Here is a 20,408-nt window from a genome sequence, read left to right on the forward strand (position 1 = left end):
GTTGTTTTCAATTTTGCCTCACTACTAGGGATGGGAATCAGTATTGTTTTCAGTGAACCTATTAGTTCACCTAAAAGATTCATTCATTGATTTTTTTTCACTTCCTGCGTCTCTTGGATTTCGCTCTCTTTTACGTTTAACACTTGATTCGTATATTCTTAGCGACACAACAAAAGACGTACGTCAAAATCTTTAGCGAAATATCTTGTGATCATTGCGTTTCCATAAACCTGACTTTTATGGATAAAAAAGGCATGCATCAGACGTAATATCCGGGGGAAATCTGTTTCGCCTTATCGTCAAAAAACTCTTTCAGACGGGTTTTCATCCAGAGCTGCACATCTATCGATAAAATGTACACGTCTGACTTCTTTTATTTCGATATTCAAATAACTGGACTTCCAGGGGAAAATGGAAAGGGTCTGCAAGCAGTCCCCCGATTAAGAACGTCCATCTTACGTACAACTCGTACATTCTGACGAATTACCATAAATCGCATTATATTAAAAATTCGGATTAAACACAATGGTTTGTAATAACGAATGCACATACTACTTTGTGATGCTCGTGAAAATGTGGCGCAGCTTCAGCGGTTCGTCGGCTCGAGGTGCAGTACAGTACGTAGTTATTATTGTCTCGTTTGTAAGCTGTAAACTGCCTGTATAGGGAACTGATGTACATTTGGCATTTTTAAGTGATGTCAGCTCAATTACTTGAAACTGTACGTGTTCACCTTCCAAAGAAAGCACTGCCAAAACAAAATAATGAAATTTTAGGTGGATGTAGTAGCGAACCATTTTATACCAAACTTCTGGATTAAACATCTTAGAATGTCCAGTTCTACCTTTGAATGCCGGCACGTAGGACATTTTATTGGGCCAGTAATAGGCAGCCACCGACGACTAGTTTCGACCCGAAAGCGCATCGGAATTGCTCTGTAGAAACTGGCAACCTGCGCCTAATGTAGAGTAGTGGGAGAAACGTTCGGTGTCAACGAAGACGACAGTCCACCGCTCTATTTACGCCGTGTGCATGTTTGTGTTTACTGTATGAAATGCACGTGATAAAAGTTATGTCACCTGTCAGAGCATAGCGTGAATGTCGTTCTTTCTCGTAAAAAATGTTTCCACCGTAAGTGTCGACAAAGACTTTACCCGTTAAAACTAAACGGAAACGGTTTGTATCAATATTTATCGTTAAACAATGTTTCCATTGCCCACTCTTTAACGTTAAAGTGTTTTTGCGCATAAAATCTTCTGGATGGAAACCTGCCTAATTTAAACTTAACAGTTCATAAAATAAAAGTTCATAGTATTTTATGCTACTTTACACTTTGTTACCAATTAGTTGTAAACTAAGTGCAAACACGTTTTTCGAGTTTAAGTACATGATTTCAAGAGTATTTCAAACCAATTAAAACCCGCCGTTCATTGCATTTTAACGTAAGACCCACTGTATCGTACTGGCTAGGTAAATAACAACAACAAAGTTATTACAAATGATGCCTTCCACCCGTACGCGGATAAGCGAAGTATGGACCACATAAGGCCGGTCCTAATCACGTCATTCCTCCGGTGTGGATACAGAGGCGGGTTTCCTTCTTAGTCCTGCGCGGCACACGTGTGACTCCAGGCCGAACAACCGTGTTGTGACTTACGTCTCATCTATCCAATAAGAGAGCGAGTTTGGAATTGACCAAGGGAACTTAGCCAATTAAATTTTAACGTGAGCCGCAGTAAAGCTTGGGTGCGGTGCTGTTGTCATGGCCGCAACCTTTATGCAATGAAATATCACTGTCGTTCTTTTCTAAACATGCCAGAATAGTAATTAGTTTCTCTGTGTGTTTTTTTTTGCTGCTAAAGAATGGGTGGCGTATGTAGAGAAGTTGTGACCCTGCAGCTGGGACACTATTCAAACTTTGTCGGGACACATTGGTGGAATTTACAGGTTAGTATTTTGCACAGAATATGTCAACCAAGACTATTGTGACTTTACTTAACAAACATGAATGTATCGGTACCGCTGTGTTATTTTATTAGAGTAGCTCAGACTTTTATAACGTTTCCCCATGTTTTCGGAGCAATACTTTGCTAACGGTTTAGCTCAGTCATGGTTTCAACATTTTTTAACTTTCTTGTGTTTGGTGTACCTAAATCGTTTGTACGGATCCTAACTGCATGCTTTGCATTATTCACATTCATCAGAAATCACATAAGCATCCTGAGCATATATGCCTTAAATTAACCTTAAAAGAATACGTGTCAGAAATACACATCCGTAAGCTTTCACATTAGGTGGGCCCTTCAATATGTACAATGTCTAATACTGAAAAATAATATTTAGGTTTAAGGTCTGTAATAAATATCATAATAATAATCATCGTTATTTATGCATTTTCATACATGGAATGCAGGTCAGAGTGGTTTGTGTATGAGATTAAAATTAATGCCAAGGACAGAGAAGCAACTACAGTACAGTACACATCAATGAAATTAGAGAAAGATGCAATAAATCTAAGTAAAATGAATAGGTGAAAGTATATAAAAGCTAAATTAACAAAATACAATAAAATATAGAAAAACTAAAGTTAAATTATTGCGCTAGTTGGTAGCACACAGAAAGGGAGTAACCTGCATTTTATTAATAACAAATTTCTCTCTGCAACAGGATGCATCTCTGTCCTACGATCCAGATTTACTGGTGCCTCCAAATGAGCTACAAAGCGATGTGTTGTTTCGTGAAGGGTTGACGCTAGGGGGTCAGGTCACATACACCCCCCGCCTCATTGCCATGGACCTCAAAGGTAATCATTGTTGATGGCTTGTTGAATAAGACTGGCAACAGAGATAAAGTAGTTGTTCTTATTTAATTAACTGAAATTTTGTACCCAGGTACATGGCATTTGAGGTGTGCCTGTTTAATGGATACACATTGCATGTTGACTGCATCTCTCTCTCTCTGCTTAGGTAGTCTCCAGACATTACGGCAGGAAGGTATCCTGTATGATACTAGGAAAGAGCGCAAGTCCTCAGCATGGTCAGTCAGTACCACCTCTGGATTAATCTTTGCCTGAGCTATGCATCAAATGTGGTTTTCTATGTATATTACTGAATGTCAGTCTATATAACACAACCAGCGATGTTGATAGAGGTATATTGCAGTCAAGTGGTAATGCAGTAAAGAATATAGAAATTGTATTGCACATGTGTCGAGCTGCCATGATTATTTGCATAAACTCCATGTATCGATTATATATTTAAAAACTGGCATTGATTAAAATTTCTCTTCTCTATTACTTGGAAATATAGTGGAAGGAAGACCGAGGGGGGTGGCATGGTGGTGCAGTGGTTAGCACTGTTGCCTCACATCTCTGGGACCCGGGTTTGAGTCTCCGCCTGGGTTACATGTGTGTGGAGTTTGCATGTTCTCCCCATGTCGTCGTGGGGTTTCCTCCGGGTACTCCGGTTTCTCCCCACAGTCCAAAGACATGCTGAAGCTAATTGGACTTGCTACATTGCCCATAGGTGTGCATGTGTGAGTGAATGGTGTGTGAGTTTGCCCTGCGATGGGCTGGCCCCCCATCCTGGGTTGTTCCCTGCCTCATGCCCATTGCTTCCGGGATAGGCTCCGGACCCCCCGCGACCCAGTAGGATAAGCGGTTTGGAAAATGGATGGATGGATAATGAAATGCCTAAATATATTTTTATTTTTCTCCTTTTCCATATATGTGAAAATTTTCTTTGTATTTCTTTTGGTTAGCAAAAACAGATGCTAATATTGGTCTTTCTTGAAAGCAAAGTGGCATAAAACGAATGTTTGTAAAGCGGGAGATACCTATACAACTAAGTGGAACTTGTTAGAATCTACCAATTGGGTTTGTCAGATAAGTTGGTGGTGTTGCTGCGAGCTGTGACAAAAAGCACAAAGCCGTGTTGGCAGATTACGTTTTACTCAATTTGATCTTTAATTGAAACTTATCATTTTACTTTTTGTTTTAACCTACCTGACTATCGTGACTTTTTCCGTGTGACAGTTGCATGCGCATAATATGGCATGTCAGTATTAACATCACACATTGTGCAGACCTACTATGAGAGGTGTAACGGTGGCACAGTGGATAGCACTGTTGCCGCACATTGCTGCTTTGTTTTGTAGTTTGCATGGTCTCTCTGTCTGTGTGTGGGTTTACACCAGATCCTTTGGTTTCCTCCCACAGTCAAAAAATATTCAAGTTAAGTGAATCGTTCTAAAATTGATCGTATGAGTGTGTGAGTGACTGTGCACCCTGCAATGGGCTGGCAGTCTGCCCAGGTTTGGTTCCTGCCTCGCACCAGTTGCTTGATTAATCATTGAATTAATTGATATATTACTTGAATATTAACATAATTGATAGTAACAGCCCTGCATGTGGGTGAGGCTGTGTCTGTGAACTGTGTTTTTCAGGGAAGGAGAAATGGTGACTTATAAGGAGTGTCCTCCAACAAAGAACTCTTTTCTTCAGGATTTGGATAAACTGGATGTGAGTCTCCAGCTCCCTGCCATTGCATTGTTCACCTTTTTATGGATGCATTTGAAGACAACAACAACAACAAATTTATTTTTATATAGCGCATTATCACAACATTACATTGTCTCAAAGCGCTTTACAGTATCCTCACCCAAAGCCCCAGTGAGTAAGCCATAGGCGACAGTGGCAAGGAAAAACTCCCTAGAAGGAAGAAACCTTGAGAGGGACTAGACTCAAAGGGGAAGCCCATCCTCCAGGGGCCGGCAGGGATAGTCAAATAGAGAGAGGAGAGCAAGGAAAGACCTCCATCACTTAGACTTCATTCTTGCCCTGTCATGCCTATGCAGTGTCTGTTTGGCTGGAAGCCTTCTTAGTTGTCTTCTGATCTTTGTCCAGGAGGGGGAAATACTGTCTGAAGTGGATTTCAACATGTCCCAGCTGCCTCAGTGCCCAGGAGGGAACAGATTGTCCCAGAGTGAGGCCTTTTACCAACCACTTTCTTCAAATCTTTGTTGGATATACTTTTATCAGTAAACATGTAAATCTAAGTATGTTTTGCTTAGCAGGGTCTGTGGCCGTGGAGACGGTGAACAGCAGCTTGGAGCGTGTTCGGAAAGGGTACCAGATGGAGGGCAGTGTGAGAGTGTGGTCCGACTTCCTGCGCATCCATCTCCACCCACGCACCATCACTGTCATTAATCAGTACAACCACGATGGGTATCTACTCCATTATACTGGCTTTTGTGCTGTTTGATGCTCTTGATGAATACAGAGTGTGTTCTGAGAAGTACATAATGCGTTACTGCTCTTTGATGTTCTGTCTTGGCAATGAAATATCTACAATGCCAAAAAGTATCTGGTCTGCGAACTTAGTGTAGCAAATTGGCTGTGTAGTATTACATTACATTTATTACCCTCAAAGACACCATAAATGTATGTCCCTGTGTAATCCCATAGAGAATCCCAACGTTTAGAAGCATTTGGCCAAGGGGAGGCACTGCTCCAGGGTTCTTTGCTAGAGGAGCTGGAAGACAAGCTGCACTTCTTTGTGGAGGAGTGTGACTACCTGCAGGTTTTTATGCCTGAATTGTCTGTGTTATAACCAGAGAAACCGTCTTCATGTTTTGGCATGATATTTACCCGCCTTGCTTTTGCCCTCTCTCTCTGTCCTCCTCTCAGGGGTTTCAGGTACTGTGTGACCTCGCTGATGGCTTTTCAGGCTTAGGGTCAAAGGTCACAGAGATGCTGCGAGACTCCTACGGCAGTCGTGGAATCCTTACATGGGGTGTTGCCCCTGTCAGCTATCCAGATTCTGTGAGTAAGCACAGCTGGTGGTGCACATTTTCTGTGGTGTTGCGCTTCTACCCTAAAGAGAACGAGGCTTGTGTTTCCTCCCGTCTCTGTCGCAACGTGTTAACAAACTAATAATGACCTTTTTTTCAGTGTGGTATGCTGTTTAGCTTTTTTTTTCTGCTTATGTATCAGAACCTGATAAAAGATGTGTACCACATGATGAATTATGTCCTGGGCACAGCCAGCCTGGCCAATCACAGTTCCTTCTTCTGCCCTTTGACCCTCAGAGGTGGGCTGGGGCGACGGCCCTTGCCCCCCATTGCATTCCCTCACCTTCATTATGATGTAAGTCAGACGTCATTACTTGCTGAATTGTCATTCGCTAAGCTTGTCCTAAAACCTGTTTATGAATCAGTGGTTGTTTACTAGGATTTTGTGTAATACTGCAGTTTTAGGAGTCCTGCTGCAAGGCTCCTTTGCACTGAGTCTGTTTTATTCTAACTATTAAACTTTGTACCCTTCCCAATCTGTCCCCTCTCCAGCCCACCTTGTGGTATCACTCCAGTGCCATTCTGGCTCTTGCCCTGGACTCCCTTACTGTGCCCTATCGGCTGAGATGTAACAGTGCCCCCATGTGGCAAGTTGCAGACTCATTGGCTGCGTGTGGAAGAAAGGTGAGTTCCTGTAATTTCATCCATCCTTCTAACCACTTATCTGGTTAAGGGTTGTGGGGGTGGGCTGGGGTCTCAGCAACATCGGGCAGAAGGCTGAGGTATAACCTGGATGAGATCCATGCCCATTACAGGGCACCTAAACCACCAGTAGCTTAATACCTGGAATAAACCCCCACTGCATATACAAGGCAGAGGATCTGCACCCCCAATAAAATACAGAGGTATATCGTATTACTGACATACGGCCCGAGCGAAGACAACTGACAGCTGAAAATCTGTTCAAAAAAGTTTACCTGTTTAACTACACTGCTTGTATTTGTGTTTGTTGCAATATTTCTGCCTTCTCCTGGTTTTGGTGGAGCATCACTGCTGTATGCATGTACCTACAAATTGCAGGTTAGCCTATAATAGGGAACATAAATGCAATTGGAAAAAACATCTTAACAGCATTATTAGTGATATCATTGTGTAACGAAGCACTTGTGAGTACTTATGTGTGCGTAAAAACAACCCAAAAAAAGTATGTGGATCAAAACTCACTGCGTCTAAGGCATATTCTATGTTGTATTATTCATACAGTTTTTATTTTTTTTTTTTTTTATTTTTTTTTTTTTTTTTTTTTTGCCGCTGACGGAGTAGCATTTGGCCCGACACCAGCTTTTGGGCACTATATGGACATTTTATTTATGCCCACAAGTTAAGCAGATTAGTAGTACGGCTACAATATTAATGAGATGTGATTTGTGGCACCTAAAAGTTAGTAATCTGTATAGACTTGGCATTTCTTGAATTTTTTTTTTAGCGAAGCACACCACATACTATTGTTCTGGTATACTATGATTTGGTGTACTTCAGTGTGAAATGCACTGAAGTGGCGGTGAAGAAAGGAATAGCCCAGCAGTTACAACATCTTTTAAAAGAGACAATCTTGTGGATAAACAAGGTAAAAAGATGTCAGTGCTGTGGTGGTACATTTTGCAGGGTAAATTCCGACGCCTTTATTAAACATAAGGATATGCCGAACTTCTACTGATTACTAATTTTTGGTCCTCATTAATATTTTAGGCGCACTACTAAACTGCTTAACAAGTTGTGGGTGAAAATAAACATCCGTATAGTACCGGAAAGCTGGCATCCGGCCCTGGTGATTATTACACATGCGTGATGTAATATCCATTTGCTATAGCCCAGCCCTAGATGTAATCTTTTAGGATAATATAAACTGTATTGTTATTGCAGTTTTAAAACATCTTTCTTCTGGACTGTTTGGCCCGTTTGAGGGTTACATTGTGAGGCTCAGTTGCCACAGACTATGTACTACAAGATGACACGTGTGCTGAGAGCACCACAGAGAATTCCAGAAGTCTTATTAATACAGGAAGCTGAGAAAGGCTCTAACAGTCAATCTGTTTCAGGTGGTGGCTGCGTATGGAGCTGTCCCATTTCCCATGATGCAAGGCAGCTGCCTTCCTGATGCTTTGCACAGTTACAGAGATGCACTACCATGGAGACCCCTATCAGCATGTCGTGAGCTGAACGACAGGTGCTCCTTTGGCCAGTGGGTGACACTTCGTGGTCTAGAGGGACAGAAGCTAGTCAGGTATGGGTTTGGGACGCGCTCATTTGGCCTTGTTAGTGAGTCTCTATAATCCTGTGACCCATAAACCTGCCTTTACCTCCTCAGCACTCTGACCCCCGGGATACAGCCCCCCTCTCCATTACACAGTGCCCGCTGTGGTGAAGAAGTTATCGCCTCTTATGTGAGCTCTTACTACCCTGCCAGCCCACTGTGAGTATATACTTTGACACCCACACTACTCAGACGATCAACTCTTGAGGCATTTTCCACTGCACCAAGTATCATACTTTTGGTACTAGAAATTCAGTGCTTTACCTTTCCATTGATTTCTGGTCCAGTACCAGTACCAAATCAGTCAGGATACTTGTGTGGTACTTGGTACTTTAGGGTGGACTTGCAAACGCGTTTGTTGTTGATTGTTTATGTGAATAACCTGCCTTAGAAACAGAAAATATAACTGCTGTCTTGGAAAAGCAAGCAGTTATGGACAGAGAAAATGACAATAACTGGTCTACTTTTTGTGAGTTACAAATGTCGCTTGTTTTCTAATTTTGATCGCTACTGTAAAAACTTGTCTTTATAAATATATGCAAACTGTAGGTAACTTATTTTAGTGTTTTTAACTACCTTTGAGACTTTTTTGCAAGTATAAGACTACAAAGCAATTGGTTTATTTAACTTATGTTTCTCAAAATACAAGTTGTAAAGTAGCTTAAAATAGTGTGGATTTGCCGAAATAACAGATTTTAGGTAAAATACTAACTTTTGAATTAAAAACACTTGTATAAGTCATAAATGGTGCAACTTAGATGTTCTCTGTTCAAAAACGGAAGATTTTAAGTTGCGACACAAAATTAAGAAATAAAAGCAGACGGACGAGAATGTTTCCCAAAAGCGTAGTTGCTCATTACGTTAGCGACTTGCATATTTGGAACCATTAAACTGTGGTTTTGGCTATCTAAGTTGCTAACAGGAGCTTTTAGTAAATGTGCCCCAATTCGTCTGTAAAATGTATATATAATGCTAATTATTATATAATGCGAAAGTAGTTGGGAGTTGAGCTGTGTGCTTGGCAACAGTCAGCAGTTGTCTGGTGGGCCAAAAGTGTTTAAATAATCAAGCAAAGTATTATCTGTTGTGGCTCATTATTGTTAACTTATAAATGCTAGTCGATGAACTGTTGTATAAAAGCAATAACATACTCAGTCTGCAGACTCTACAACCGAATCACAGCTGTGATTTATAGAAGTGCAACCACACTCCTTCTCATACATTATTGCTTAAATATACTACAGCTGCGCAGAACTGGAAAAATTACAAGAATTGCAATGTGATCTTTTTGTGATGAATATAGTGATAAAGTTAAAAATTTACCCAAAATAAACTAGTCAAATAGAACTTATTATTCACACGAGTTGATGGTGTTGCTTTGACTTGTGCTGACTAATCAGAGCTTTTGCTCAATATCATCTCTGGAATCCAGAATATTTCCATACAGCAGAAGGTGAATGGCTTTTAGTGACCAGTCCTTGTTTGCTTTTCTCCTTCCACTCATTTTGCAAAATCTCTCGCAAAATCATCTATGAGTGAAATAGCTTGAAGAATGCAGCAACAGTAAATTTCAGACTTATTTTTTTTTTTCATATACAGTGGAACACAAACTTAATTTGTCCCAGCTGCATCATCCACTCAGATCACAGAACGCAGGTTTCCTTGTCATTCCATGTATAAATAAAGTGACTTACAAACTGTAACATTGTGGGTGCAACCTTCAGTTCACCACCCTACGCAGGCCGGCGTGGAGAACCCATTGATGGACATTGGCTTTGCCCTTGACCATAGTCTACATTTTTCTTTTAGCAAGCAAGCCCAATCTTGGGGGAAGGGGAGTGTAGTCAGTTGACCTAGGACCCCCAGAGGTTTTTATTTCCTCATTTGGGAGTTTTTGGTTCCTCTCCTCTGTTATCACCTGGCTCTCTTTCCTTCCTTCCTCCCTCCATCCCTCCCTCATTTTTGCATTATTCCATCTCAGTGGTGTTGTACCATGGCACTACAGAATAATACATTGAAATTAATCGATACTTTTGGTAAGTTTTTGAAGCTGAAAGTTATCATCAGCTGAGTCCTCTCTCTTCACTTTTGCTCTCTCTCTCTCTCTCTCTCTTTCTAGTGCTGTGCAGCTGGTTTCCAGCCCCAGTAAACTCACCCCTCCCTTCCCTCAGCTTTTCCACCAAACTCTAAGCCCACAGGGATTCCTGCAGAGTGAGGCCACATCTTCTCAATCTGGTGAGTTTGGCAGAGATCCCCCTCTATGACAAACTGACTCTTCTGCTGGGTTGTACTGCTGCAGGTCAGCAGTGTCATGAAGCAGAAGCCATACCATTCACTGATTACACATTTCTGCATGTTGCTGTCTTTTAAAAAGTATTTTAGAATTAGCTATATGCCATGTCACTTTCTAAATCACCAGTAGAACTGGGACAAGAAAAACATAACTGGAAGATAATAACCATGCTCCATTAGTCTTTGTATTTAGAATCAGACTGAGTCTGTAAAGGCTTTAGCAAGTGCCAGCCCTAGTGTGCTCTTGTTTCTCTCTTGCCCTCTAGTGGTTGCCTCCGTCCCAGTGCTCTCCTCCCTCCAGTCTTCTCCAGCTCTGGGGCCCTGGCTGGCTGCATTGCAGCAGGGGGCATGTGCGCTCGATCTTCGCCGCGTGGCTCCCAGTTTCTTGTCTCAGGGGCCTGAGCAAGCGGAGTTGCAGGAGACCCTGGAACAGCTGGTCAACCTTGCCCACTGTTATCACCATGACAGCAGTGGGGCCACCTCCTCCTCTGATGAAGACTAATTGGAACTATGAGGAATGTCCAATGTGCAGTATGAAGAAATGCCCAGAGGAGTGGAAATATGAGGATATAGAATAGGAGGGTCCAGTGAGGATGAAGAACTTGAAGGTGTAAAACAGAGACTGATGGAGGGAATGTGTGTTTTATATGAAGTCAGAAGTATTTGTATCTCCAGAATGATTCCTGTAAGACTCCTTCAGAGACCTGTGGATGTGTACATAAGTTTTATTAAATGCTCTGAATGCTGTTTCGGATTAAATGTCGTTCCATTTTGAGATGTTAGTTGGTTTTTAAAGCTTCATGGCCACACTTCAGCGACATCATTTTGCAGACTGCAGGGGCTTGTCAGCAGAGCTAGCAATGTGGGCAGCTCTTGTGATGTGGCAGGCAGTTTTGTCTCACTGAATGCTTTTTATTGGCTAAGTGAAATGATGCTAGAGATTGGGAAAATTGTTGTTGTTCCCTGCCTCGTGCCCATTGCTTTCGGGATAGGCTCTGGACCGCCCACAACCCAGTAGGATAAGCAGTTTGGAAAATGGATGGATGGATGTGCAGACCAGTGATGGGTATGTAAATGATTCGATTTGCAAGGAGCTGGTGTGTCTAATCACCAAACATAGAGGATGCCTCATAGATGCATTAGACAGGCATTACCAACACTTGATGGATTTTGATAGGGGTGGCATGAGGCTGGGTGGTTATATTTGCAATTACCCGGCATGTGGGCCATGCAGATGTCTGTCACTCAATGTTGGAACCAATGGGCACGTGAGGGCACCCACACATGTCATGAAGGTTCCGGTCACCTCAAATTTAAACGTTTATTGCATTCATTAAACTGCAAAACGAAATGCAACAGAACATGATTATGCCAAACCTATAATTAATCCAGGACCAGCATATCAACTTCTGACAACAGAAAGGAAATGCTCAATTGGCCATTCCATTAGGGTAACTAAAACAGCCATAAGTTTCAGTACCAAAAGTACCAGTGGGTACCTTTTTGTTATTTTGGTTCTTTACAACCGCTATCCTGAAAACAGCTGTGAACTCAGAAAACAATGATCCATGCATCCGTCCATTTTCCAAACTGCTTATCCTACTGGGTCGCGGGGGGTCCGGAGCCTATCCCGGAAGCAATGGGCACGAGGCAGGGAACAACCCAGGATGGGGGGCCAGCCCATCACAGGGCACACTCACACACCATTCACTCTCACATGCACACCTATGGGCAATTTAGCAACTCCAATTAGCCTCAGCATGTTTTTGGACTGTGGGGGGAAACTGGAGTACCTGGACGAAATCCCACAACGACATGGGGAGAACATGCAAATTCCACACACATGTGACCCAGGTGGAGACTCGAACCCGGGTCCCAGAGGTGCGAGGCAACAGTGCTAACCACTGCACCGCAATGCAGCCCCAAAATAAGATAAGATAAAGATAAAATTTAAAAATGAAAATAATACTAATGGATGCATGGACAAATTAAGAGACTCAAGCTTTCACTGCAATCTGGTCGGAAGAACCAGAGATCAGGATAGCATTACAAAAAATAAAGAATGCTGTACTATAACAGCACGGTATTGGAAAATTTCTAAGTGATTGTGTTGTAATAAATATTGTGGTATTTATAAAACAAAAAGGAGTTCAACATAAATTTCTCACAACTCTGGGAGTGATTTAAACAGCAAGGATGAAAATGATTATGATTGTCTCGGAGAACGCATGCAGCACTCATGCAAAACCAGCAGAGTAAACTTTAAACTGATTTTTTAAACATATACTAGATAATCTTGGAAAAGAATAATAATTAAAATTACAAAACTTAAGTTTTTTTCCTTTTCCTATCACAGAGTAAACTTTTTTTTACGAAAATTTAAACTCCCTGTGCTGTAATGTCCGTATACAGAATTTAAAGTAAGAAAAAGCCTTGTCTTAATCTAACTGACTGAGAAAGTAAGAATTGCACATACACAACATGTGATGTTGGTCACCATTCCTTAAAGAGGACATTGCTGCCTTAGTAAGGATACAGCGTAGGGCTACAAGAATGATTCCTGGTCATAGAGGAATGTCTTATGAGGAGAGGTTAGCTGAATTGAATGAGGTTGAGGTTGTTAAACTTATCTCGAGCAGTCTTGGGACCAATTAACAGTACTACTGTTTTTTCTGTGTTTAACATAAGGAAATTATTTGCCATCCAGCACTGGATATCTAGTAGACAGTCTTGTCACCGAGAGAGCAGTGATGCCTCATCCAGCTTAACAAAAATATATAACTCTGTATCATCAGCATACCAATGAAACCCAACACCATGATTTCTGATCATGTTACCAAGCAAATAATGTTACTTGACTTTGGTGATCTTGGAAGATTCATTGTTCACGTGGACAAACTGATAGCGACCAGTTAAATAGGAGCAAAACCAAGACAGAGTTGTCCCCTTAATGCCAACCACACATTCTAGCCGGTCCAAGAGGATATTATGGTCCACAGTATCGAATGCTGCAGTTAAGTCTAGTAATACCAAACGAGACATACAGCCACGGTCAGAAGCCATAAGCAAATCATTCAGTACTTTTACCAAAGCTCTTTCTGTGCTATGATTTGGTCTAAAGTCAGATTGATATAATTCATTAACATTATTTTTATGTAGGAAAGAAGACATTTCTTTCTGGATCTTTGAAATGAATGCAAAATTTGAGATTCATCTCTCTTAAAAGCTTGTGAGACGTGAGTTTAATGTTGAAGAATTCTGTGTTAACTTTGACACAGATTCAAATAGGAATTTAGGATTATTTTTGTTCTCTTCAATTAGTCTGGAGAGGTACACAGATCTTGCGGTCACTAGTGCTTGTCTATACTTAGGGGCTGTCTTTCCAGACAGATCTGAAAACCTCTAGTGTAGTTGAATGCCATTTGCACTATAGCATGCATGAAGCCTGTTTAATTTCACATGTATGATCAGAGTACCATGGGGAAGCGTTCTTATCTCTATGCTTTATCTTCTTACGTGGAGCTACAAGATCTAGAGTGCTGCGAAGCAATTTCTCCATGTTCGTAGTTACCTGTTCCAGTTCATTTTCACATTATGCTTCAGATGTAAAGTTGAAGGACTGTGGAATTTCATTGAGAAATGCTCTAGTAGTTAATGAGGCAATGGAACATCTGATACTGTACTTTCGAGCTGGGGCTGAAGGGAGGCTATACTGTATATCAAAAGTTAACAAGTCATGATCTGAAAGCAGAGGATTCTCAAGTATAATATATATGTGTTTCATCAGGATACCATGGCTAAGAATCAAATTAAGGGTATGGTTATAGGTATGAGTAGGCCCGATTACATTCTGATATACACCTACAGAGTCTAGAATAGCAAACGTTGTTGTTGGAGTCACGTGACGCTCGTCGCTAATGGCTGCCTAACTCTGCTCGTCCCATCCACCTATTTGCCCTTTAGTCAGTCCCTTTGCCACTTACCCGTTCGCAATTGCATAACAATTCGGCGCTCGTTCTTTTATTCTTCCTGATGGCTGCTAATCAGCGCAGACCTCGCACAGTTCTTTCCAGTCCGGAGAAGAAAGTGCCCCGCTCTGATGGCGGCGTTTCTGAAGAGGCCCTTTCCCCTCTCCTGGCACCTTTTCTCGCGGAAATGAAGTTAACAAGTTAACTCTTTAAATGGCACGCTCCAGCAACACCATTAGGAGCTCCGCGCTGACCTGAACTCGCTGAGGGCGGACTTTAAATCCATTAAAAAAGAAGTCGCCTCTGTGAAGGCTGTGACCGATCGACACTCCAGGGAGCTGGCTGATTTTAATAAGGGCCTGCTTTCCCTGGATGATAAAATCACAGAGATTGAGGACCGCAGCCGTCGCCTTAATCTTAAAGTAGTTGGGATCAAACTAGAGCGCGAAGGGGGCGATATGCGGTCTTTTCTCAACAGCCTCTGGCCAGCTATTTTTCCCCATCTCCCTAATTTCCAGCCAGCCATTGACCATGCCCACAGGCTGCATGGCCGGTCCGAAACCTCTTCTCGTCCGCCTCCCATCCTCATGCACTTCATCGACTTCCGTGACCGGCAGGCTGTGGTGCGTGAAGCCCGCAAAGTCCAGGACCTCAGTTTTGAAGGTGGGAGAATTTTCTTCTTTCAAGACTTTAGCGCCAAGACGGCTGCAGTGAGGAAGGCGATGAACGCGCCGATCCGGAGAGCGAAGGAGTTGGGTCTTTCTCCTTTCCTGATTTTCCCTGCGCGTCTGAAGCTGTCTTTTGAAAGCCAGCAGGTCATGTCCGGTACTCCGGGGGACGCGAACACCGCCATGGATCATTTTCAGTCTCTTGGGACTCTTCCCGTATAATTATTTCCCTCCCCTTTGGGTTCGCCAGTTTCTTTTTATTATTGTTATTATTATTATTATTATTATTATTATTATTCATTTAGTTTTACATTTATATTAATTTCTCTGTGATTGCTGTGGGTCCTGTGTTTTGTAATTGTTAGGAGAAAGCGCCGTAGCTTTCACTCCTACAATCTAGTTATGTTGGAGAAAGCGCCGTAGCTTTCACTCCTACAATCTCCTGTGTGAGGAAGCGCCGCAGCTTACTACTCACACACTTCCACTTCTAGGACCCAGGAATAATCGAGACAGCACACGTCTTTCTGTTTTACTTGCACAAGGGTGCCCACTTCAGGTGCAACAGACAGTATCTGCGCCTCTGTTGAGTGTCACACCGGACAGTCCCTTGGCTTCTTTATTTATAGGGTAGGGGAGGGGTTACATGGGTCTTGTCTTTAACTAGTCAATGCTGTGTGAGGCCTCCGTGAAACAGGGTTAATACAAAGCATTACATATCTCAAGGTGGGCCCCCTGCTATGTTGACAGAATCTGTTTCCTTTCTCAAGGTCTCTTATTCCTGCGTCACAATCTGGTAGGCCCCTGTGAGGACATCTTGTCTGCAACCCTTTCTGGGCCATGGGTTAGTTGTTAAGGGTTGCACGTACACATATAGGAGGATAATAATATGATAAAATACACAGATACACTCTAACAGTAATGTACTGTTATGGGATGCTTTTGTTTTTGTTTACTTTGCACTTTTCGCCTGCTTCTATTAGTTTATTAATTGGATGTCTGCTTTAGTGCTATTGCCTGACTACTCCCATTTGCCGTTTTTCCTGCTCTACACGGGGCAGCAGCAGTGGCATGGGGTCTGTTTTATCTGTGTCTCTGTTACTCAGAATGGGCTGGGGGACGTGTGCGCGGAGTTTCTGACTTCGGTCGGAGGGGGCCGGAGGGTGGTTGTTCTGGACTTGGCCGCAGTCCCGATTACTTTTTTAATGTCTTCTATGTTACTGCTGCGTTGCCTGTCCGGAGCATGGGTCTGGGGGGGTTTTGTGTCTGTTTGGGGGGGGGGTGGGAAGGGGTTTTTCCCTGAGACTTTCTTCCTGAAGTCATGGTTCATCGACCACATTCAGCTTCTGGTTCATGTCTGGCATATTGAGACTTTGTTCACTTGTTTTTTCCCCCTTATTTACACCTTACTGTCTGTTTTGTTTTGATCATGGCCAATATAAATATAGCTTCCTGGAATGTTAGGACCCTGAATACCCCCAAAAAACGGTCCAGTGTGACTGATTTTTTGAAGAGGCAGCATGTCGACCGTGCCTTTTTAATTGAGACCCACCTACTCCAGCGAGATGCACTGCGGGCGGCCTCCAGGTTCTACAGGGTTATCTCCACTTCATTAGCTTCCTCGCGTAGATGCGGAGTGGCCATATTGGTCAAGCGGTCCCTTCAGATTCATATTCTTAACTCAGGGGGGGATGCTGATGGCAGGTACTGTTACGCCCTCTATGACCTGAGGGGTAGGAAGGTCTGCTTTGTTGCCACATACGCTCCCACTCCCCCACGCGCCTCATTCTTTCGGGATCTTACTGATCACCTTCTTAAATTTCAGGAATTTGACCTTGTTATTGGAACTGATGCTAACGCTGTCCACAACCCTGTCCTTGATAAATCTCCCTCTCTCGTGGGTAGCCGGGTGCCTCCCTCCACACGTTCCCTGTGTAAATTCGTGGAGGACTTGAATTTGGTCGACTCATTCCGCCTAATTAACCCCTCCGCCAAAGAATTTTCCTTCTTCTCACCTCACTTCAAATCCCAGTCTCGCATAGACTACATCTTTGTTTCTCGCTCTCTTGCCTCTGCTGTTTCTAATGCTTCTCTGATTTCTTCCTCTTTGTCTGACCACAAGTATGCTCTCCTCCACTTAGCTGTACCATCTCTCTCTCCTCGGGCCCCACGATGGAAGCTCAACACTTCTTTGCTTCAAAACTCTAAATATATAGCCTATCTGACTCCTTGACTTGAAGAATTTATGTCAATTAATACAGGCTCAACTGATGACCCAGTCTACTGCTGGATGGCGATAAAGGGCTTTCTCCGCGATGCCACGGTTGCTTTTGCCAGTGTCCTGGCTCGCGAACGTCACCGGAAGATCTGTGATCTTGAAAGGCGGCTAGCTCATTTAGAGAATGCTCGTCCTGCAATGGTTGATCCGGATCATGAGACCCTTATTTTAAACACCAGGGCGGAGCTAAATGTCCTTCTGTCACACCGGGCTGAGTTTATGGTTCATCGCACTAGGTCACGATATTATGTCTCGGGTGCTAGGCCCAGTAAGTCGTTGGCTCTCAGGCTCCAGCAATGTGACTCTTTCTCCACAATTTTTAAAACTGACTTTTTTCTAACCTGAAAAAATAGGAGAAATTTTGTTCGCCCTCCTCCATCCATTAGCTACTAGACCTAATTAACGCACAATGTCCACCCCCATGGGGAGCTGATCAGTGATGTCAGGAGAGATGGTACTGAACAATTCAATGATTATTGCTTTATGCTCTCACCTGCACATTCCTCAGTCCCAGCGTCTCGCAAATTCAATCTTCTTTTGTAAGCATTCAGTTCATCACACGTAGTACGGAACCTGCTGATTTCTTCTTTCTCCAAGCTTGTTACCCTACATTGGATCGAAATTTTCTGCGGCCACTTCCAATTGTTCACCTAGTATTTCAAGCGACTCAACAAAAAATTTTACCAATAACTTAATAACTTCTACTTCAGTGCAGTCTCCGTAGGGATTCCTCCTACATTTTTTCAATTCTTTCTAATATTGCAGCCAAGACAAAGGAGGGCTCAGCAACAATAGTCTTGTTGTAACCCTAACCCTAACCCTAACCCTAAATTAATACTTTTTCCTTTACCTGTAAAGATCTATTCTTTGGAGAGTATGATTTTGAAATAAAATGATGCAGACATATTCTATGATTAACCTTTTATTGTGATTGGCCAAACTTTACATCCACAATTGTAGGTTAAGTGAGTCTAAGCCTTTCTTTTATCTTTTTCAAACATTATGTGGAAACAATTATTTTCTTAAGCAACTTCAAGACAAACAAAACTGTGATCTTATTTAAAAAAACACTTTTATCTTTGGATACATTACGGATGTGCCTGAAAATTTCCTTTTTTTAAGAAGCCCCTTGATTTTTTTGTGCAGTTTCTGCCTATTAATGTATCTTGCCATTGTCTGAAAATGCCCAAAAAAAAAATCAACGTCTTCAGATGTTGGGACCATTAAACCTTCCACACTACTGGTTGGTATGATATACCCACCCCAGGGGCTGAGCAGAGCACAAAATGACCTCCAGAACCTTGCACTAAAAACCTTGCACATGCGCTAAAATATATGTAAAGTTGCCAATTTTTAGTATTTAATTAACTCTTTCAAAATGCAGTATAGCTGTTTCAAACACTTGTCAAATTACAGTAGAATACAAACTGTGTATAATTCAAATATGCTATAATACAATCCAGTACTGTACATAAAATGCAGCTAATTTTAGTTTCCCCACTGCATCTTGGTGGTTCATTTTTGGCACTATTTGGACTACATGAGTACTATAAGCAAATTATTGAAACAGCATTTGTATAGGAAGGATTCTGTCCCAAGCCAATTTGATCCATATAAGCATTTGATCAGTGTAACTGTAACCACTATAAGCAGCTGTCACACCACGTGGATGAGGGTAAGGCAGGCAGGCAGGAAGGACCAGGCAGGAAGGCGGATAACGGGGCAAACGAGGGTTTAATCGGGATAGGCAGGACGGAAACACGGGCATAGACGAACAGCAGGTAACATCACGTAATGACGGACACGGAAACAGGGGAGACCAGGACTTAAATACATCAAAGCAGGGCAACATAATCAGATGGGGCTGGAAACAAATCGGGGAAGCACACGTGGGTAATCAGGGGGTGTGGCACACATGAGGAGCGGACGGGTCAGGCATCACAGAACCCCCCCCCCCCAACGGCGCGCTACACCGGGCGCGCCAGGGAGGAGGCGATGAATGGGGGACAGGAACCAAAACCTAGAAGACAAGAACCAAAACCATCAACGAGGGACCGGGAACAAGACAGAGACACAGAACAAGGCAAGGGACAGGACGGAAAACAGGAGCTGAGACAGGACAGGGAAAGCGGACAAACAGACCAGAAAAGGGGAGACAAAAGGAACAGGAGGAACAAATGGAGCGGGAGTGACGGGAGGGAACGACGGGAAACCCGGAGCAGAGCGGGGCAGAACAGAGGGACCAGGAACAGAAGACAGCGGGACACAGGCGGGAGGAGGAACGAAGGGACGAGGGACGGAGAAAGGAGCCAGGGAAGGAGGGAAAGAGGCAGGGGAGCAGGGAGAGAAGGCGGGGACAGAAAAGGGAGCCCGAGGGAGCCCCAGCGGGCGACCGGAGGGGCCGCAGGCGGCCGGGAGGCCAGAGCCGGAGGGGACCTCGAAGGGGCCAAGGAGGCAGGAGGGGCCAGGGAGGGAGCAGGAGGGAGCACCGGGGAAGGGGACGAGGGAGCTGAAAGGGGCCTGGGCAAAGGCAAGGCGAGGGGGGGAGCCGCCGCAGGCGGCGACGTCCTCCGACGAGCCGAAGGTGGGGGCCCCGCAGGCGACCGAGGAGCCGCCGTCGGGGAGCCCTCAAGCGACCGACCAGGCACGGACGGGGGAAGCAAGGCAGGGTGCCGAGGCACCGGAGGGGGACCTGCAGGCGACAGCCGATCCGGAAGGCCAGGACCCGCGGGCGCCAACCGAGCCCCAGCGCAGGCGAGGCAGGGCGAGCCAGGGGGCAGGGCAGGTGGGACCCCAGCCCTGTGTCTGTGCCCCCTCCCCTTGCGGGACACAGACATGCCGACCCCTGGTCAGGGTCGACGTTGCCAGGGTGAGGACAGAGGAGTCACCAGTGCAGTCCCCGAGGGGTCCCATTCAAGCTCCTCCACCTCCGGAGAGGGAGGAGCCCTGATGGAGTCTTCCGGGACCACCTCGGGGACTAGGGCGAAAGGGGCTGGAGCTGCTGCAGGGAGAGGGGACGCCTCTGGAGCTGCTGCAGGGAGAGGGGGCGCCTCTGGAACTGCTGCAGGGAGAGGGGGTGCCTCTGGAGCGCGGTCAGGGAC

At 43.9% G+C, this 20,408-nt stretch overlaps 1 protein-coding gene across 4 annotated transcripts; it reads left to right on the top strand.

The window, feature by feature from the left end:
• Nucleotides 1-32: 32 nt before the first annotated feature.
• On the top strand, nucleotides 33-11,171 carry LOC125718949 (protein misato homolog 1-like). Of its 4 annotated transcripts, none has more exons than XM_048993290.1 (15): nucleotides 33-178; nucleotides 1,863-1,947; nucleotides 2,668-2,803; nucleotides 2,967-3,036; nucleotides 4,444-4,519; nucleotides 4,904-4,982; nucleotides 5,071-5,224; nucleotides 5,465-5,579; nucleotides 5,687-5,821; nucleotides 5,993-6,145; nucleotides 6,343-6,474; nucleotides 7,890-8,074; nucleotides 8,159-8,263; nucleotides 10,224-10,339; nucleotides 10,663-11,171. In XM_048993290.1, the coding sequence occupies exons 2-15, from the start codon at nucleotides 1,864-1,866 to the stop codon at nucleotides 10,896-10,898; spliced, it is 1,776 nt and encodes a 591-aa protein (XP_048849247.1). In that variant the 5' UTR covers nucleotides 33-178; nucleotide 1,863; the 3' UTR covers nucleotides 10,899-11,171. The 4 variants fall into 4 exon arrangements, with proteins under 4 accessions (XP_048849247.1, XP_048849246.1, XP_048849244.1 ...); XM_048993289.1 differs by lacking the exon at nucleotides 33-178 and adding an exon at nucleotides 433-607; XM_048993287.1 differs by lacking the exon at nucleotides 33-178 and adding an exon at nucleotides 516-617.
• Nucleotides 11,172-20,408: the final 9,237 nt, after the last annotated feature.

This window comes from Brienomyrus brachyistius, chromosome 23 (genome assembly GCF_023856365.1).
Source record: "Brienomyrus brachyistius isolate T26 chromosome 23, BBRACH_0.4, whole genome shotgun sequence".
In the NCBI taxonomy this organism is placed as follows: Eukaryota; Metazoa; Chordata; class Actinopteri; order Osteoglossiformes; family Mormyridae; genus Brienomyrus; species Brienomyrus brachyistius.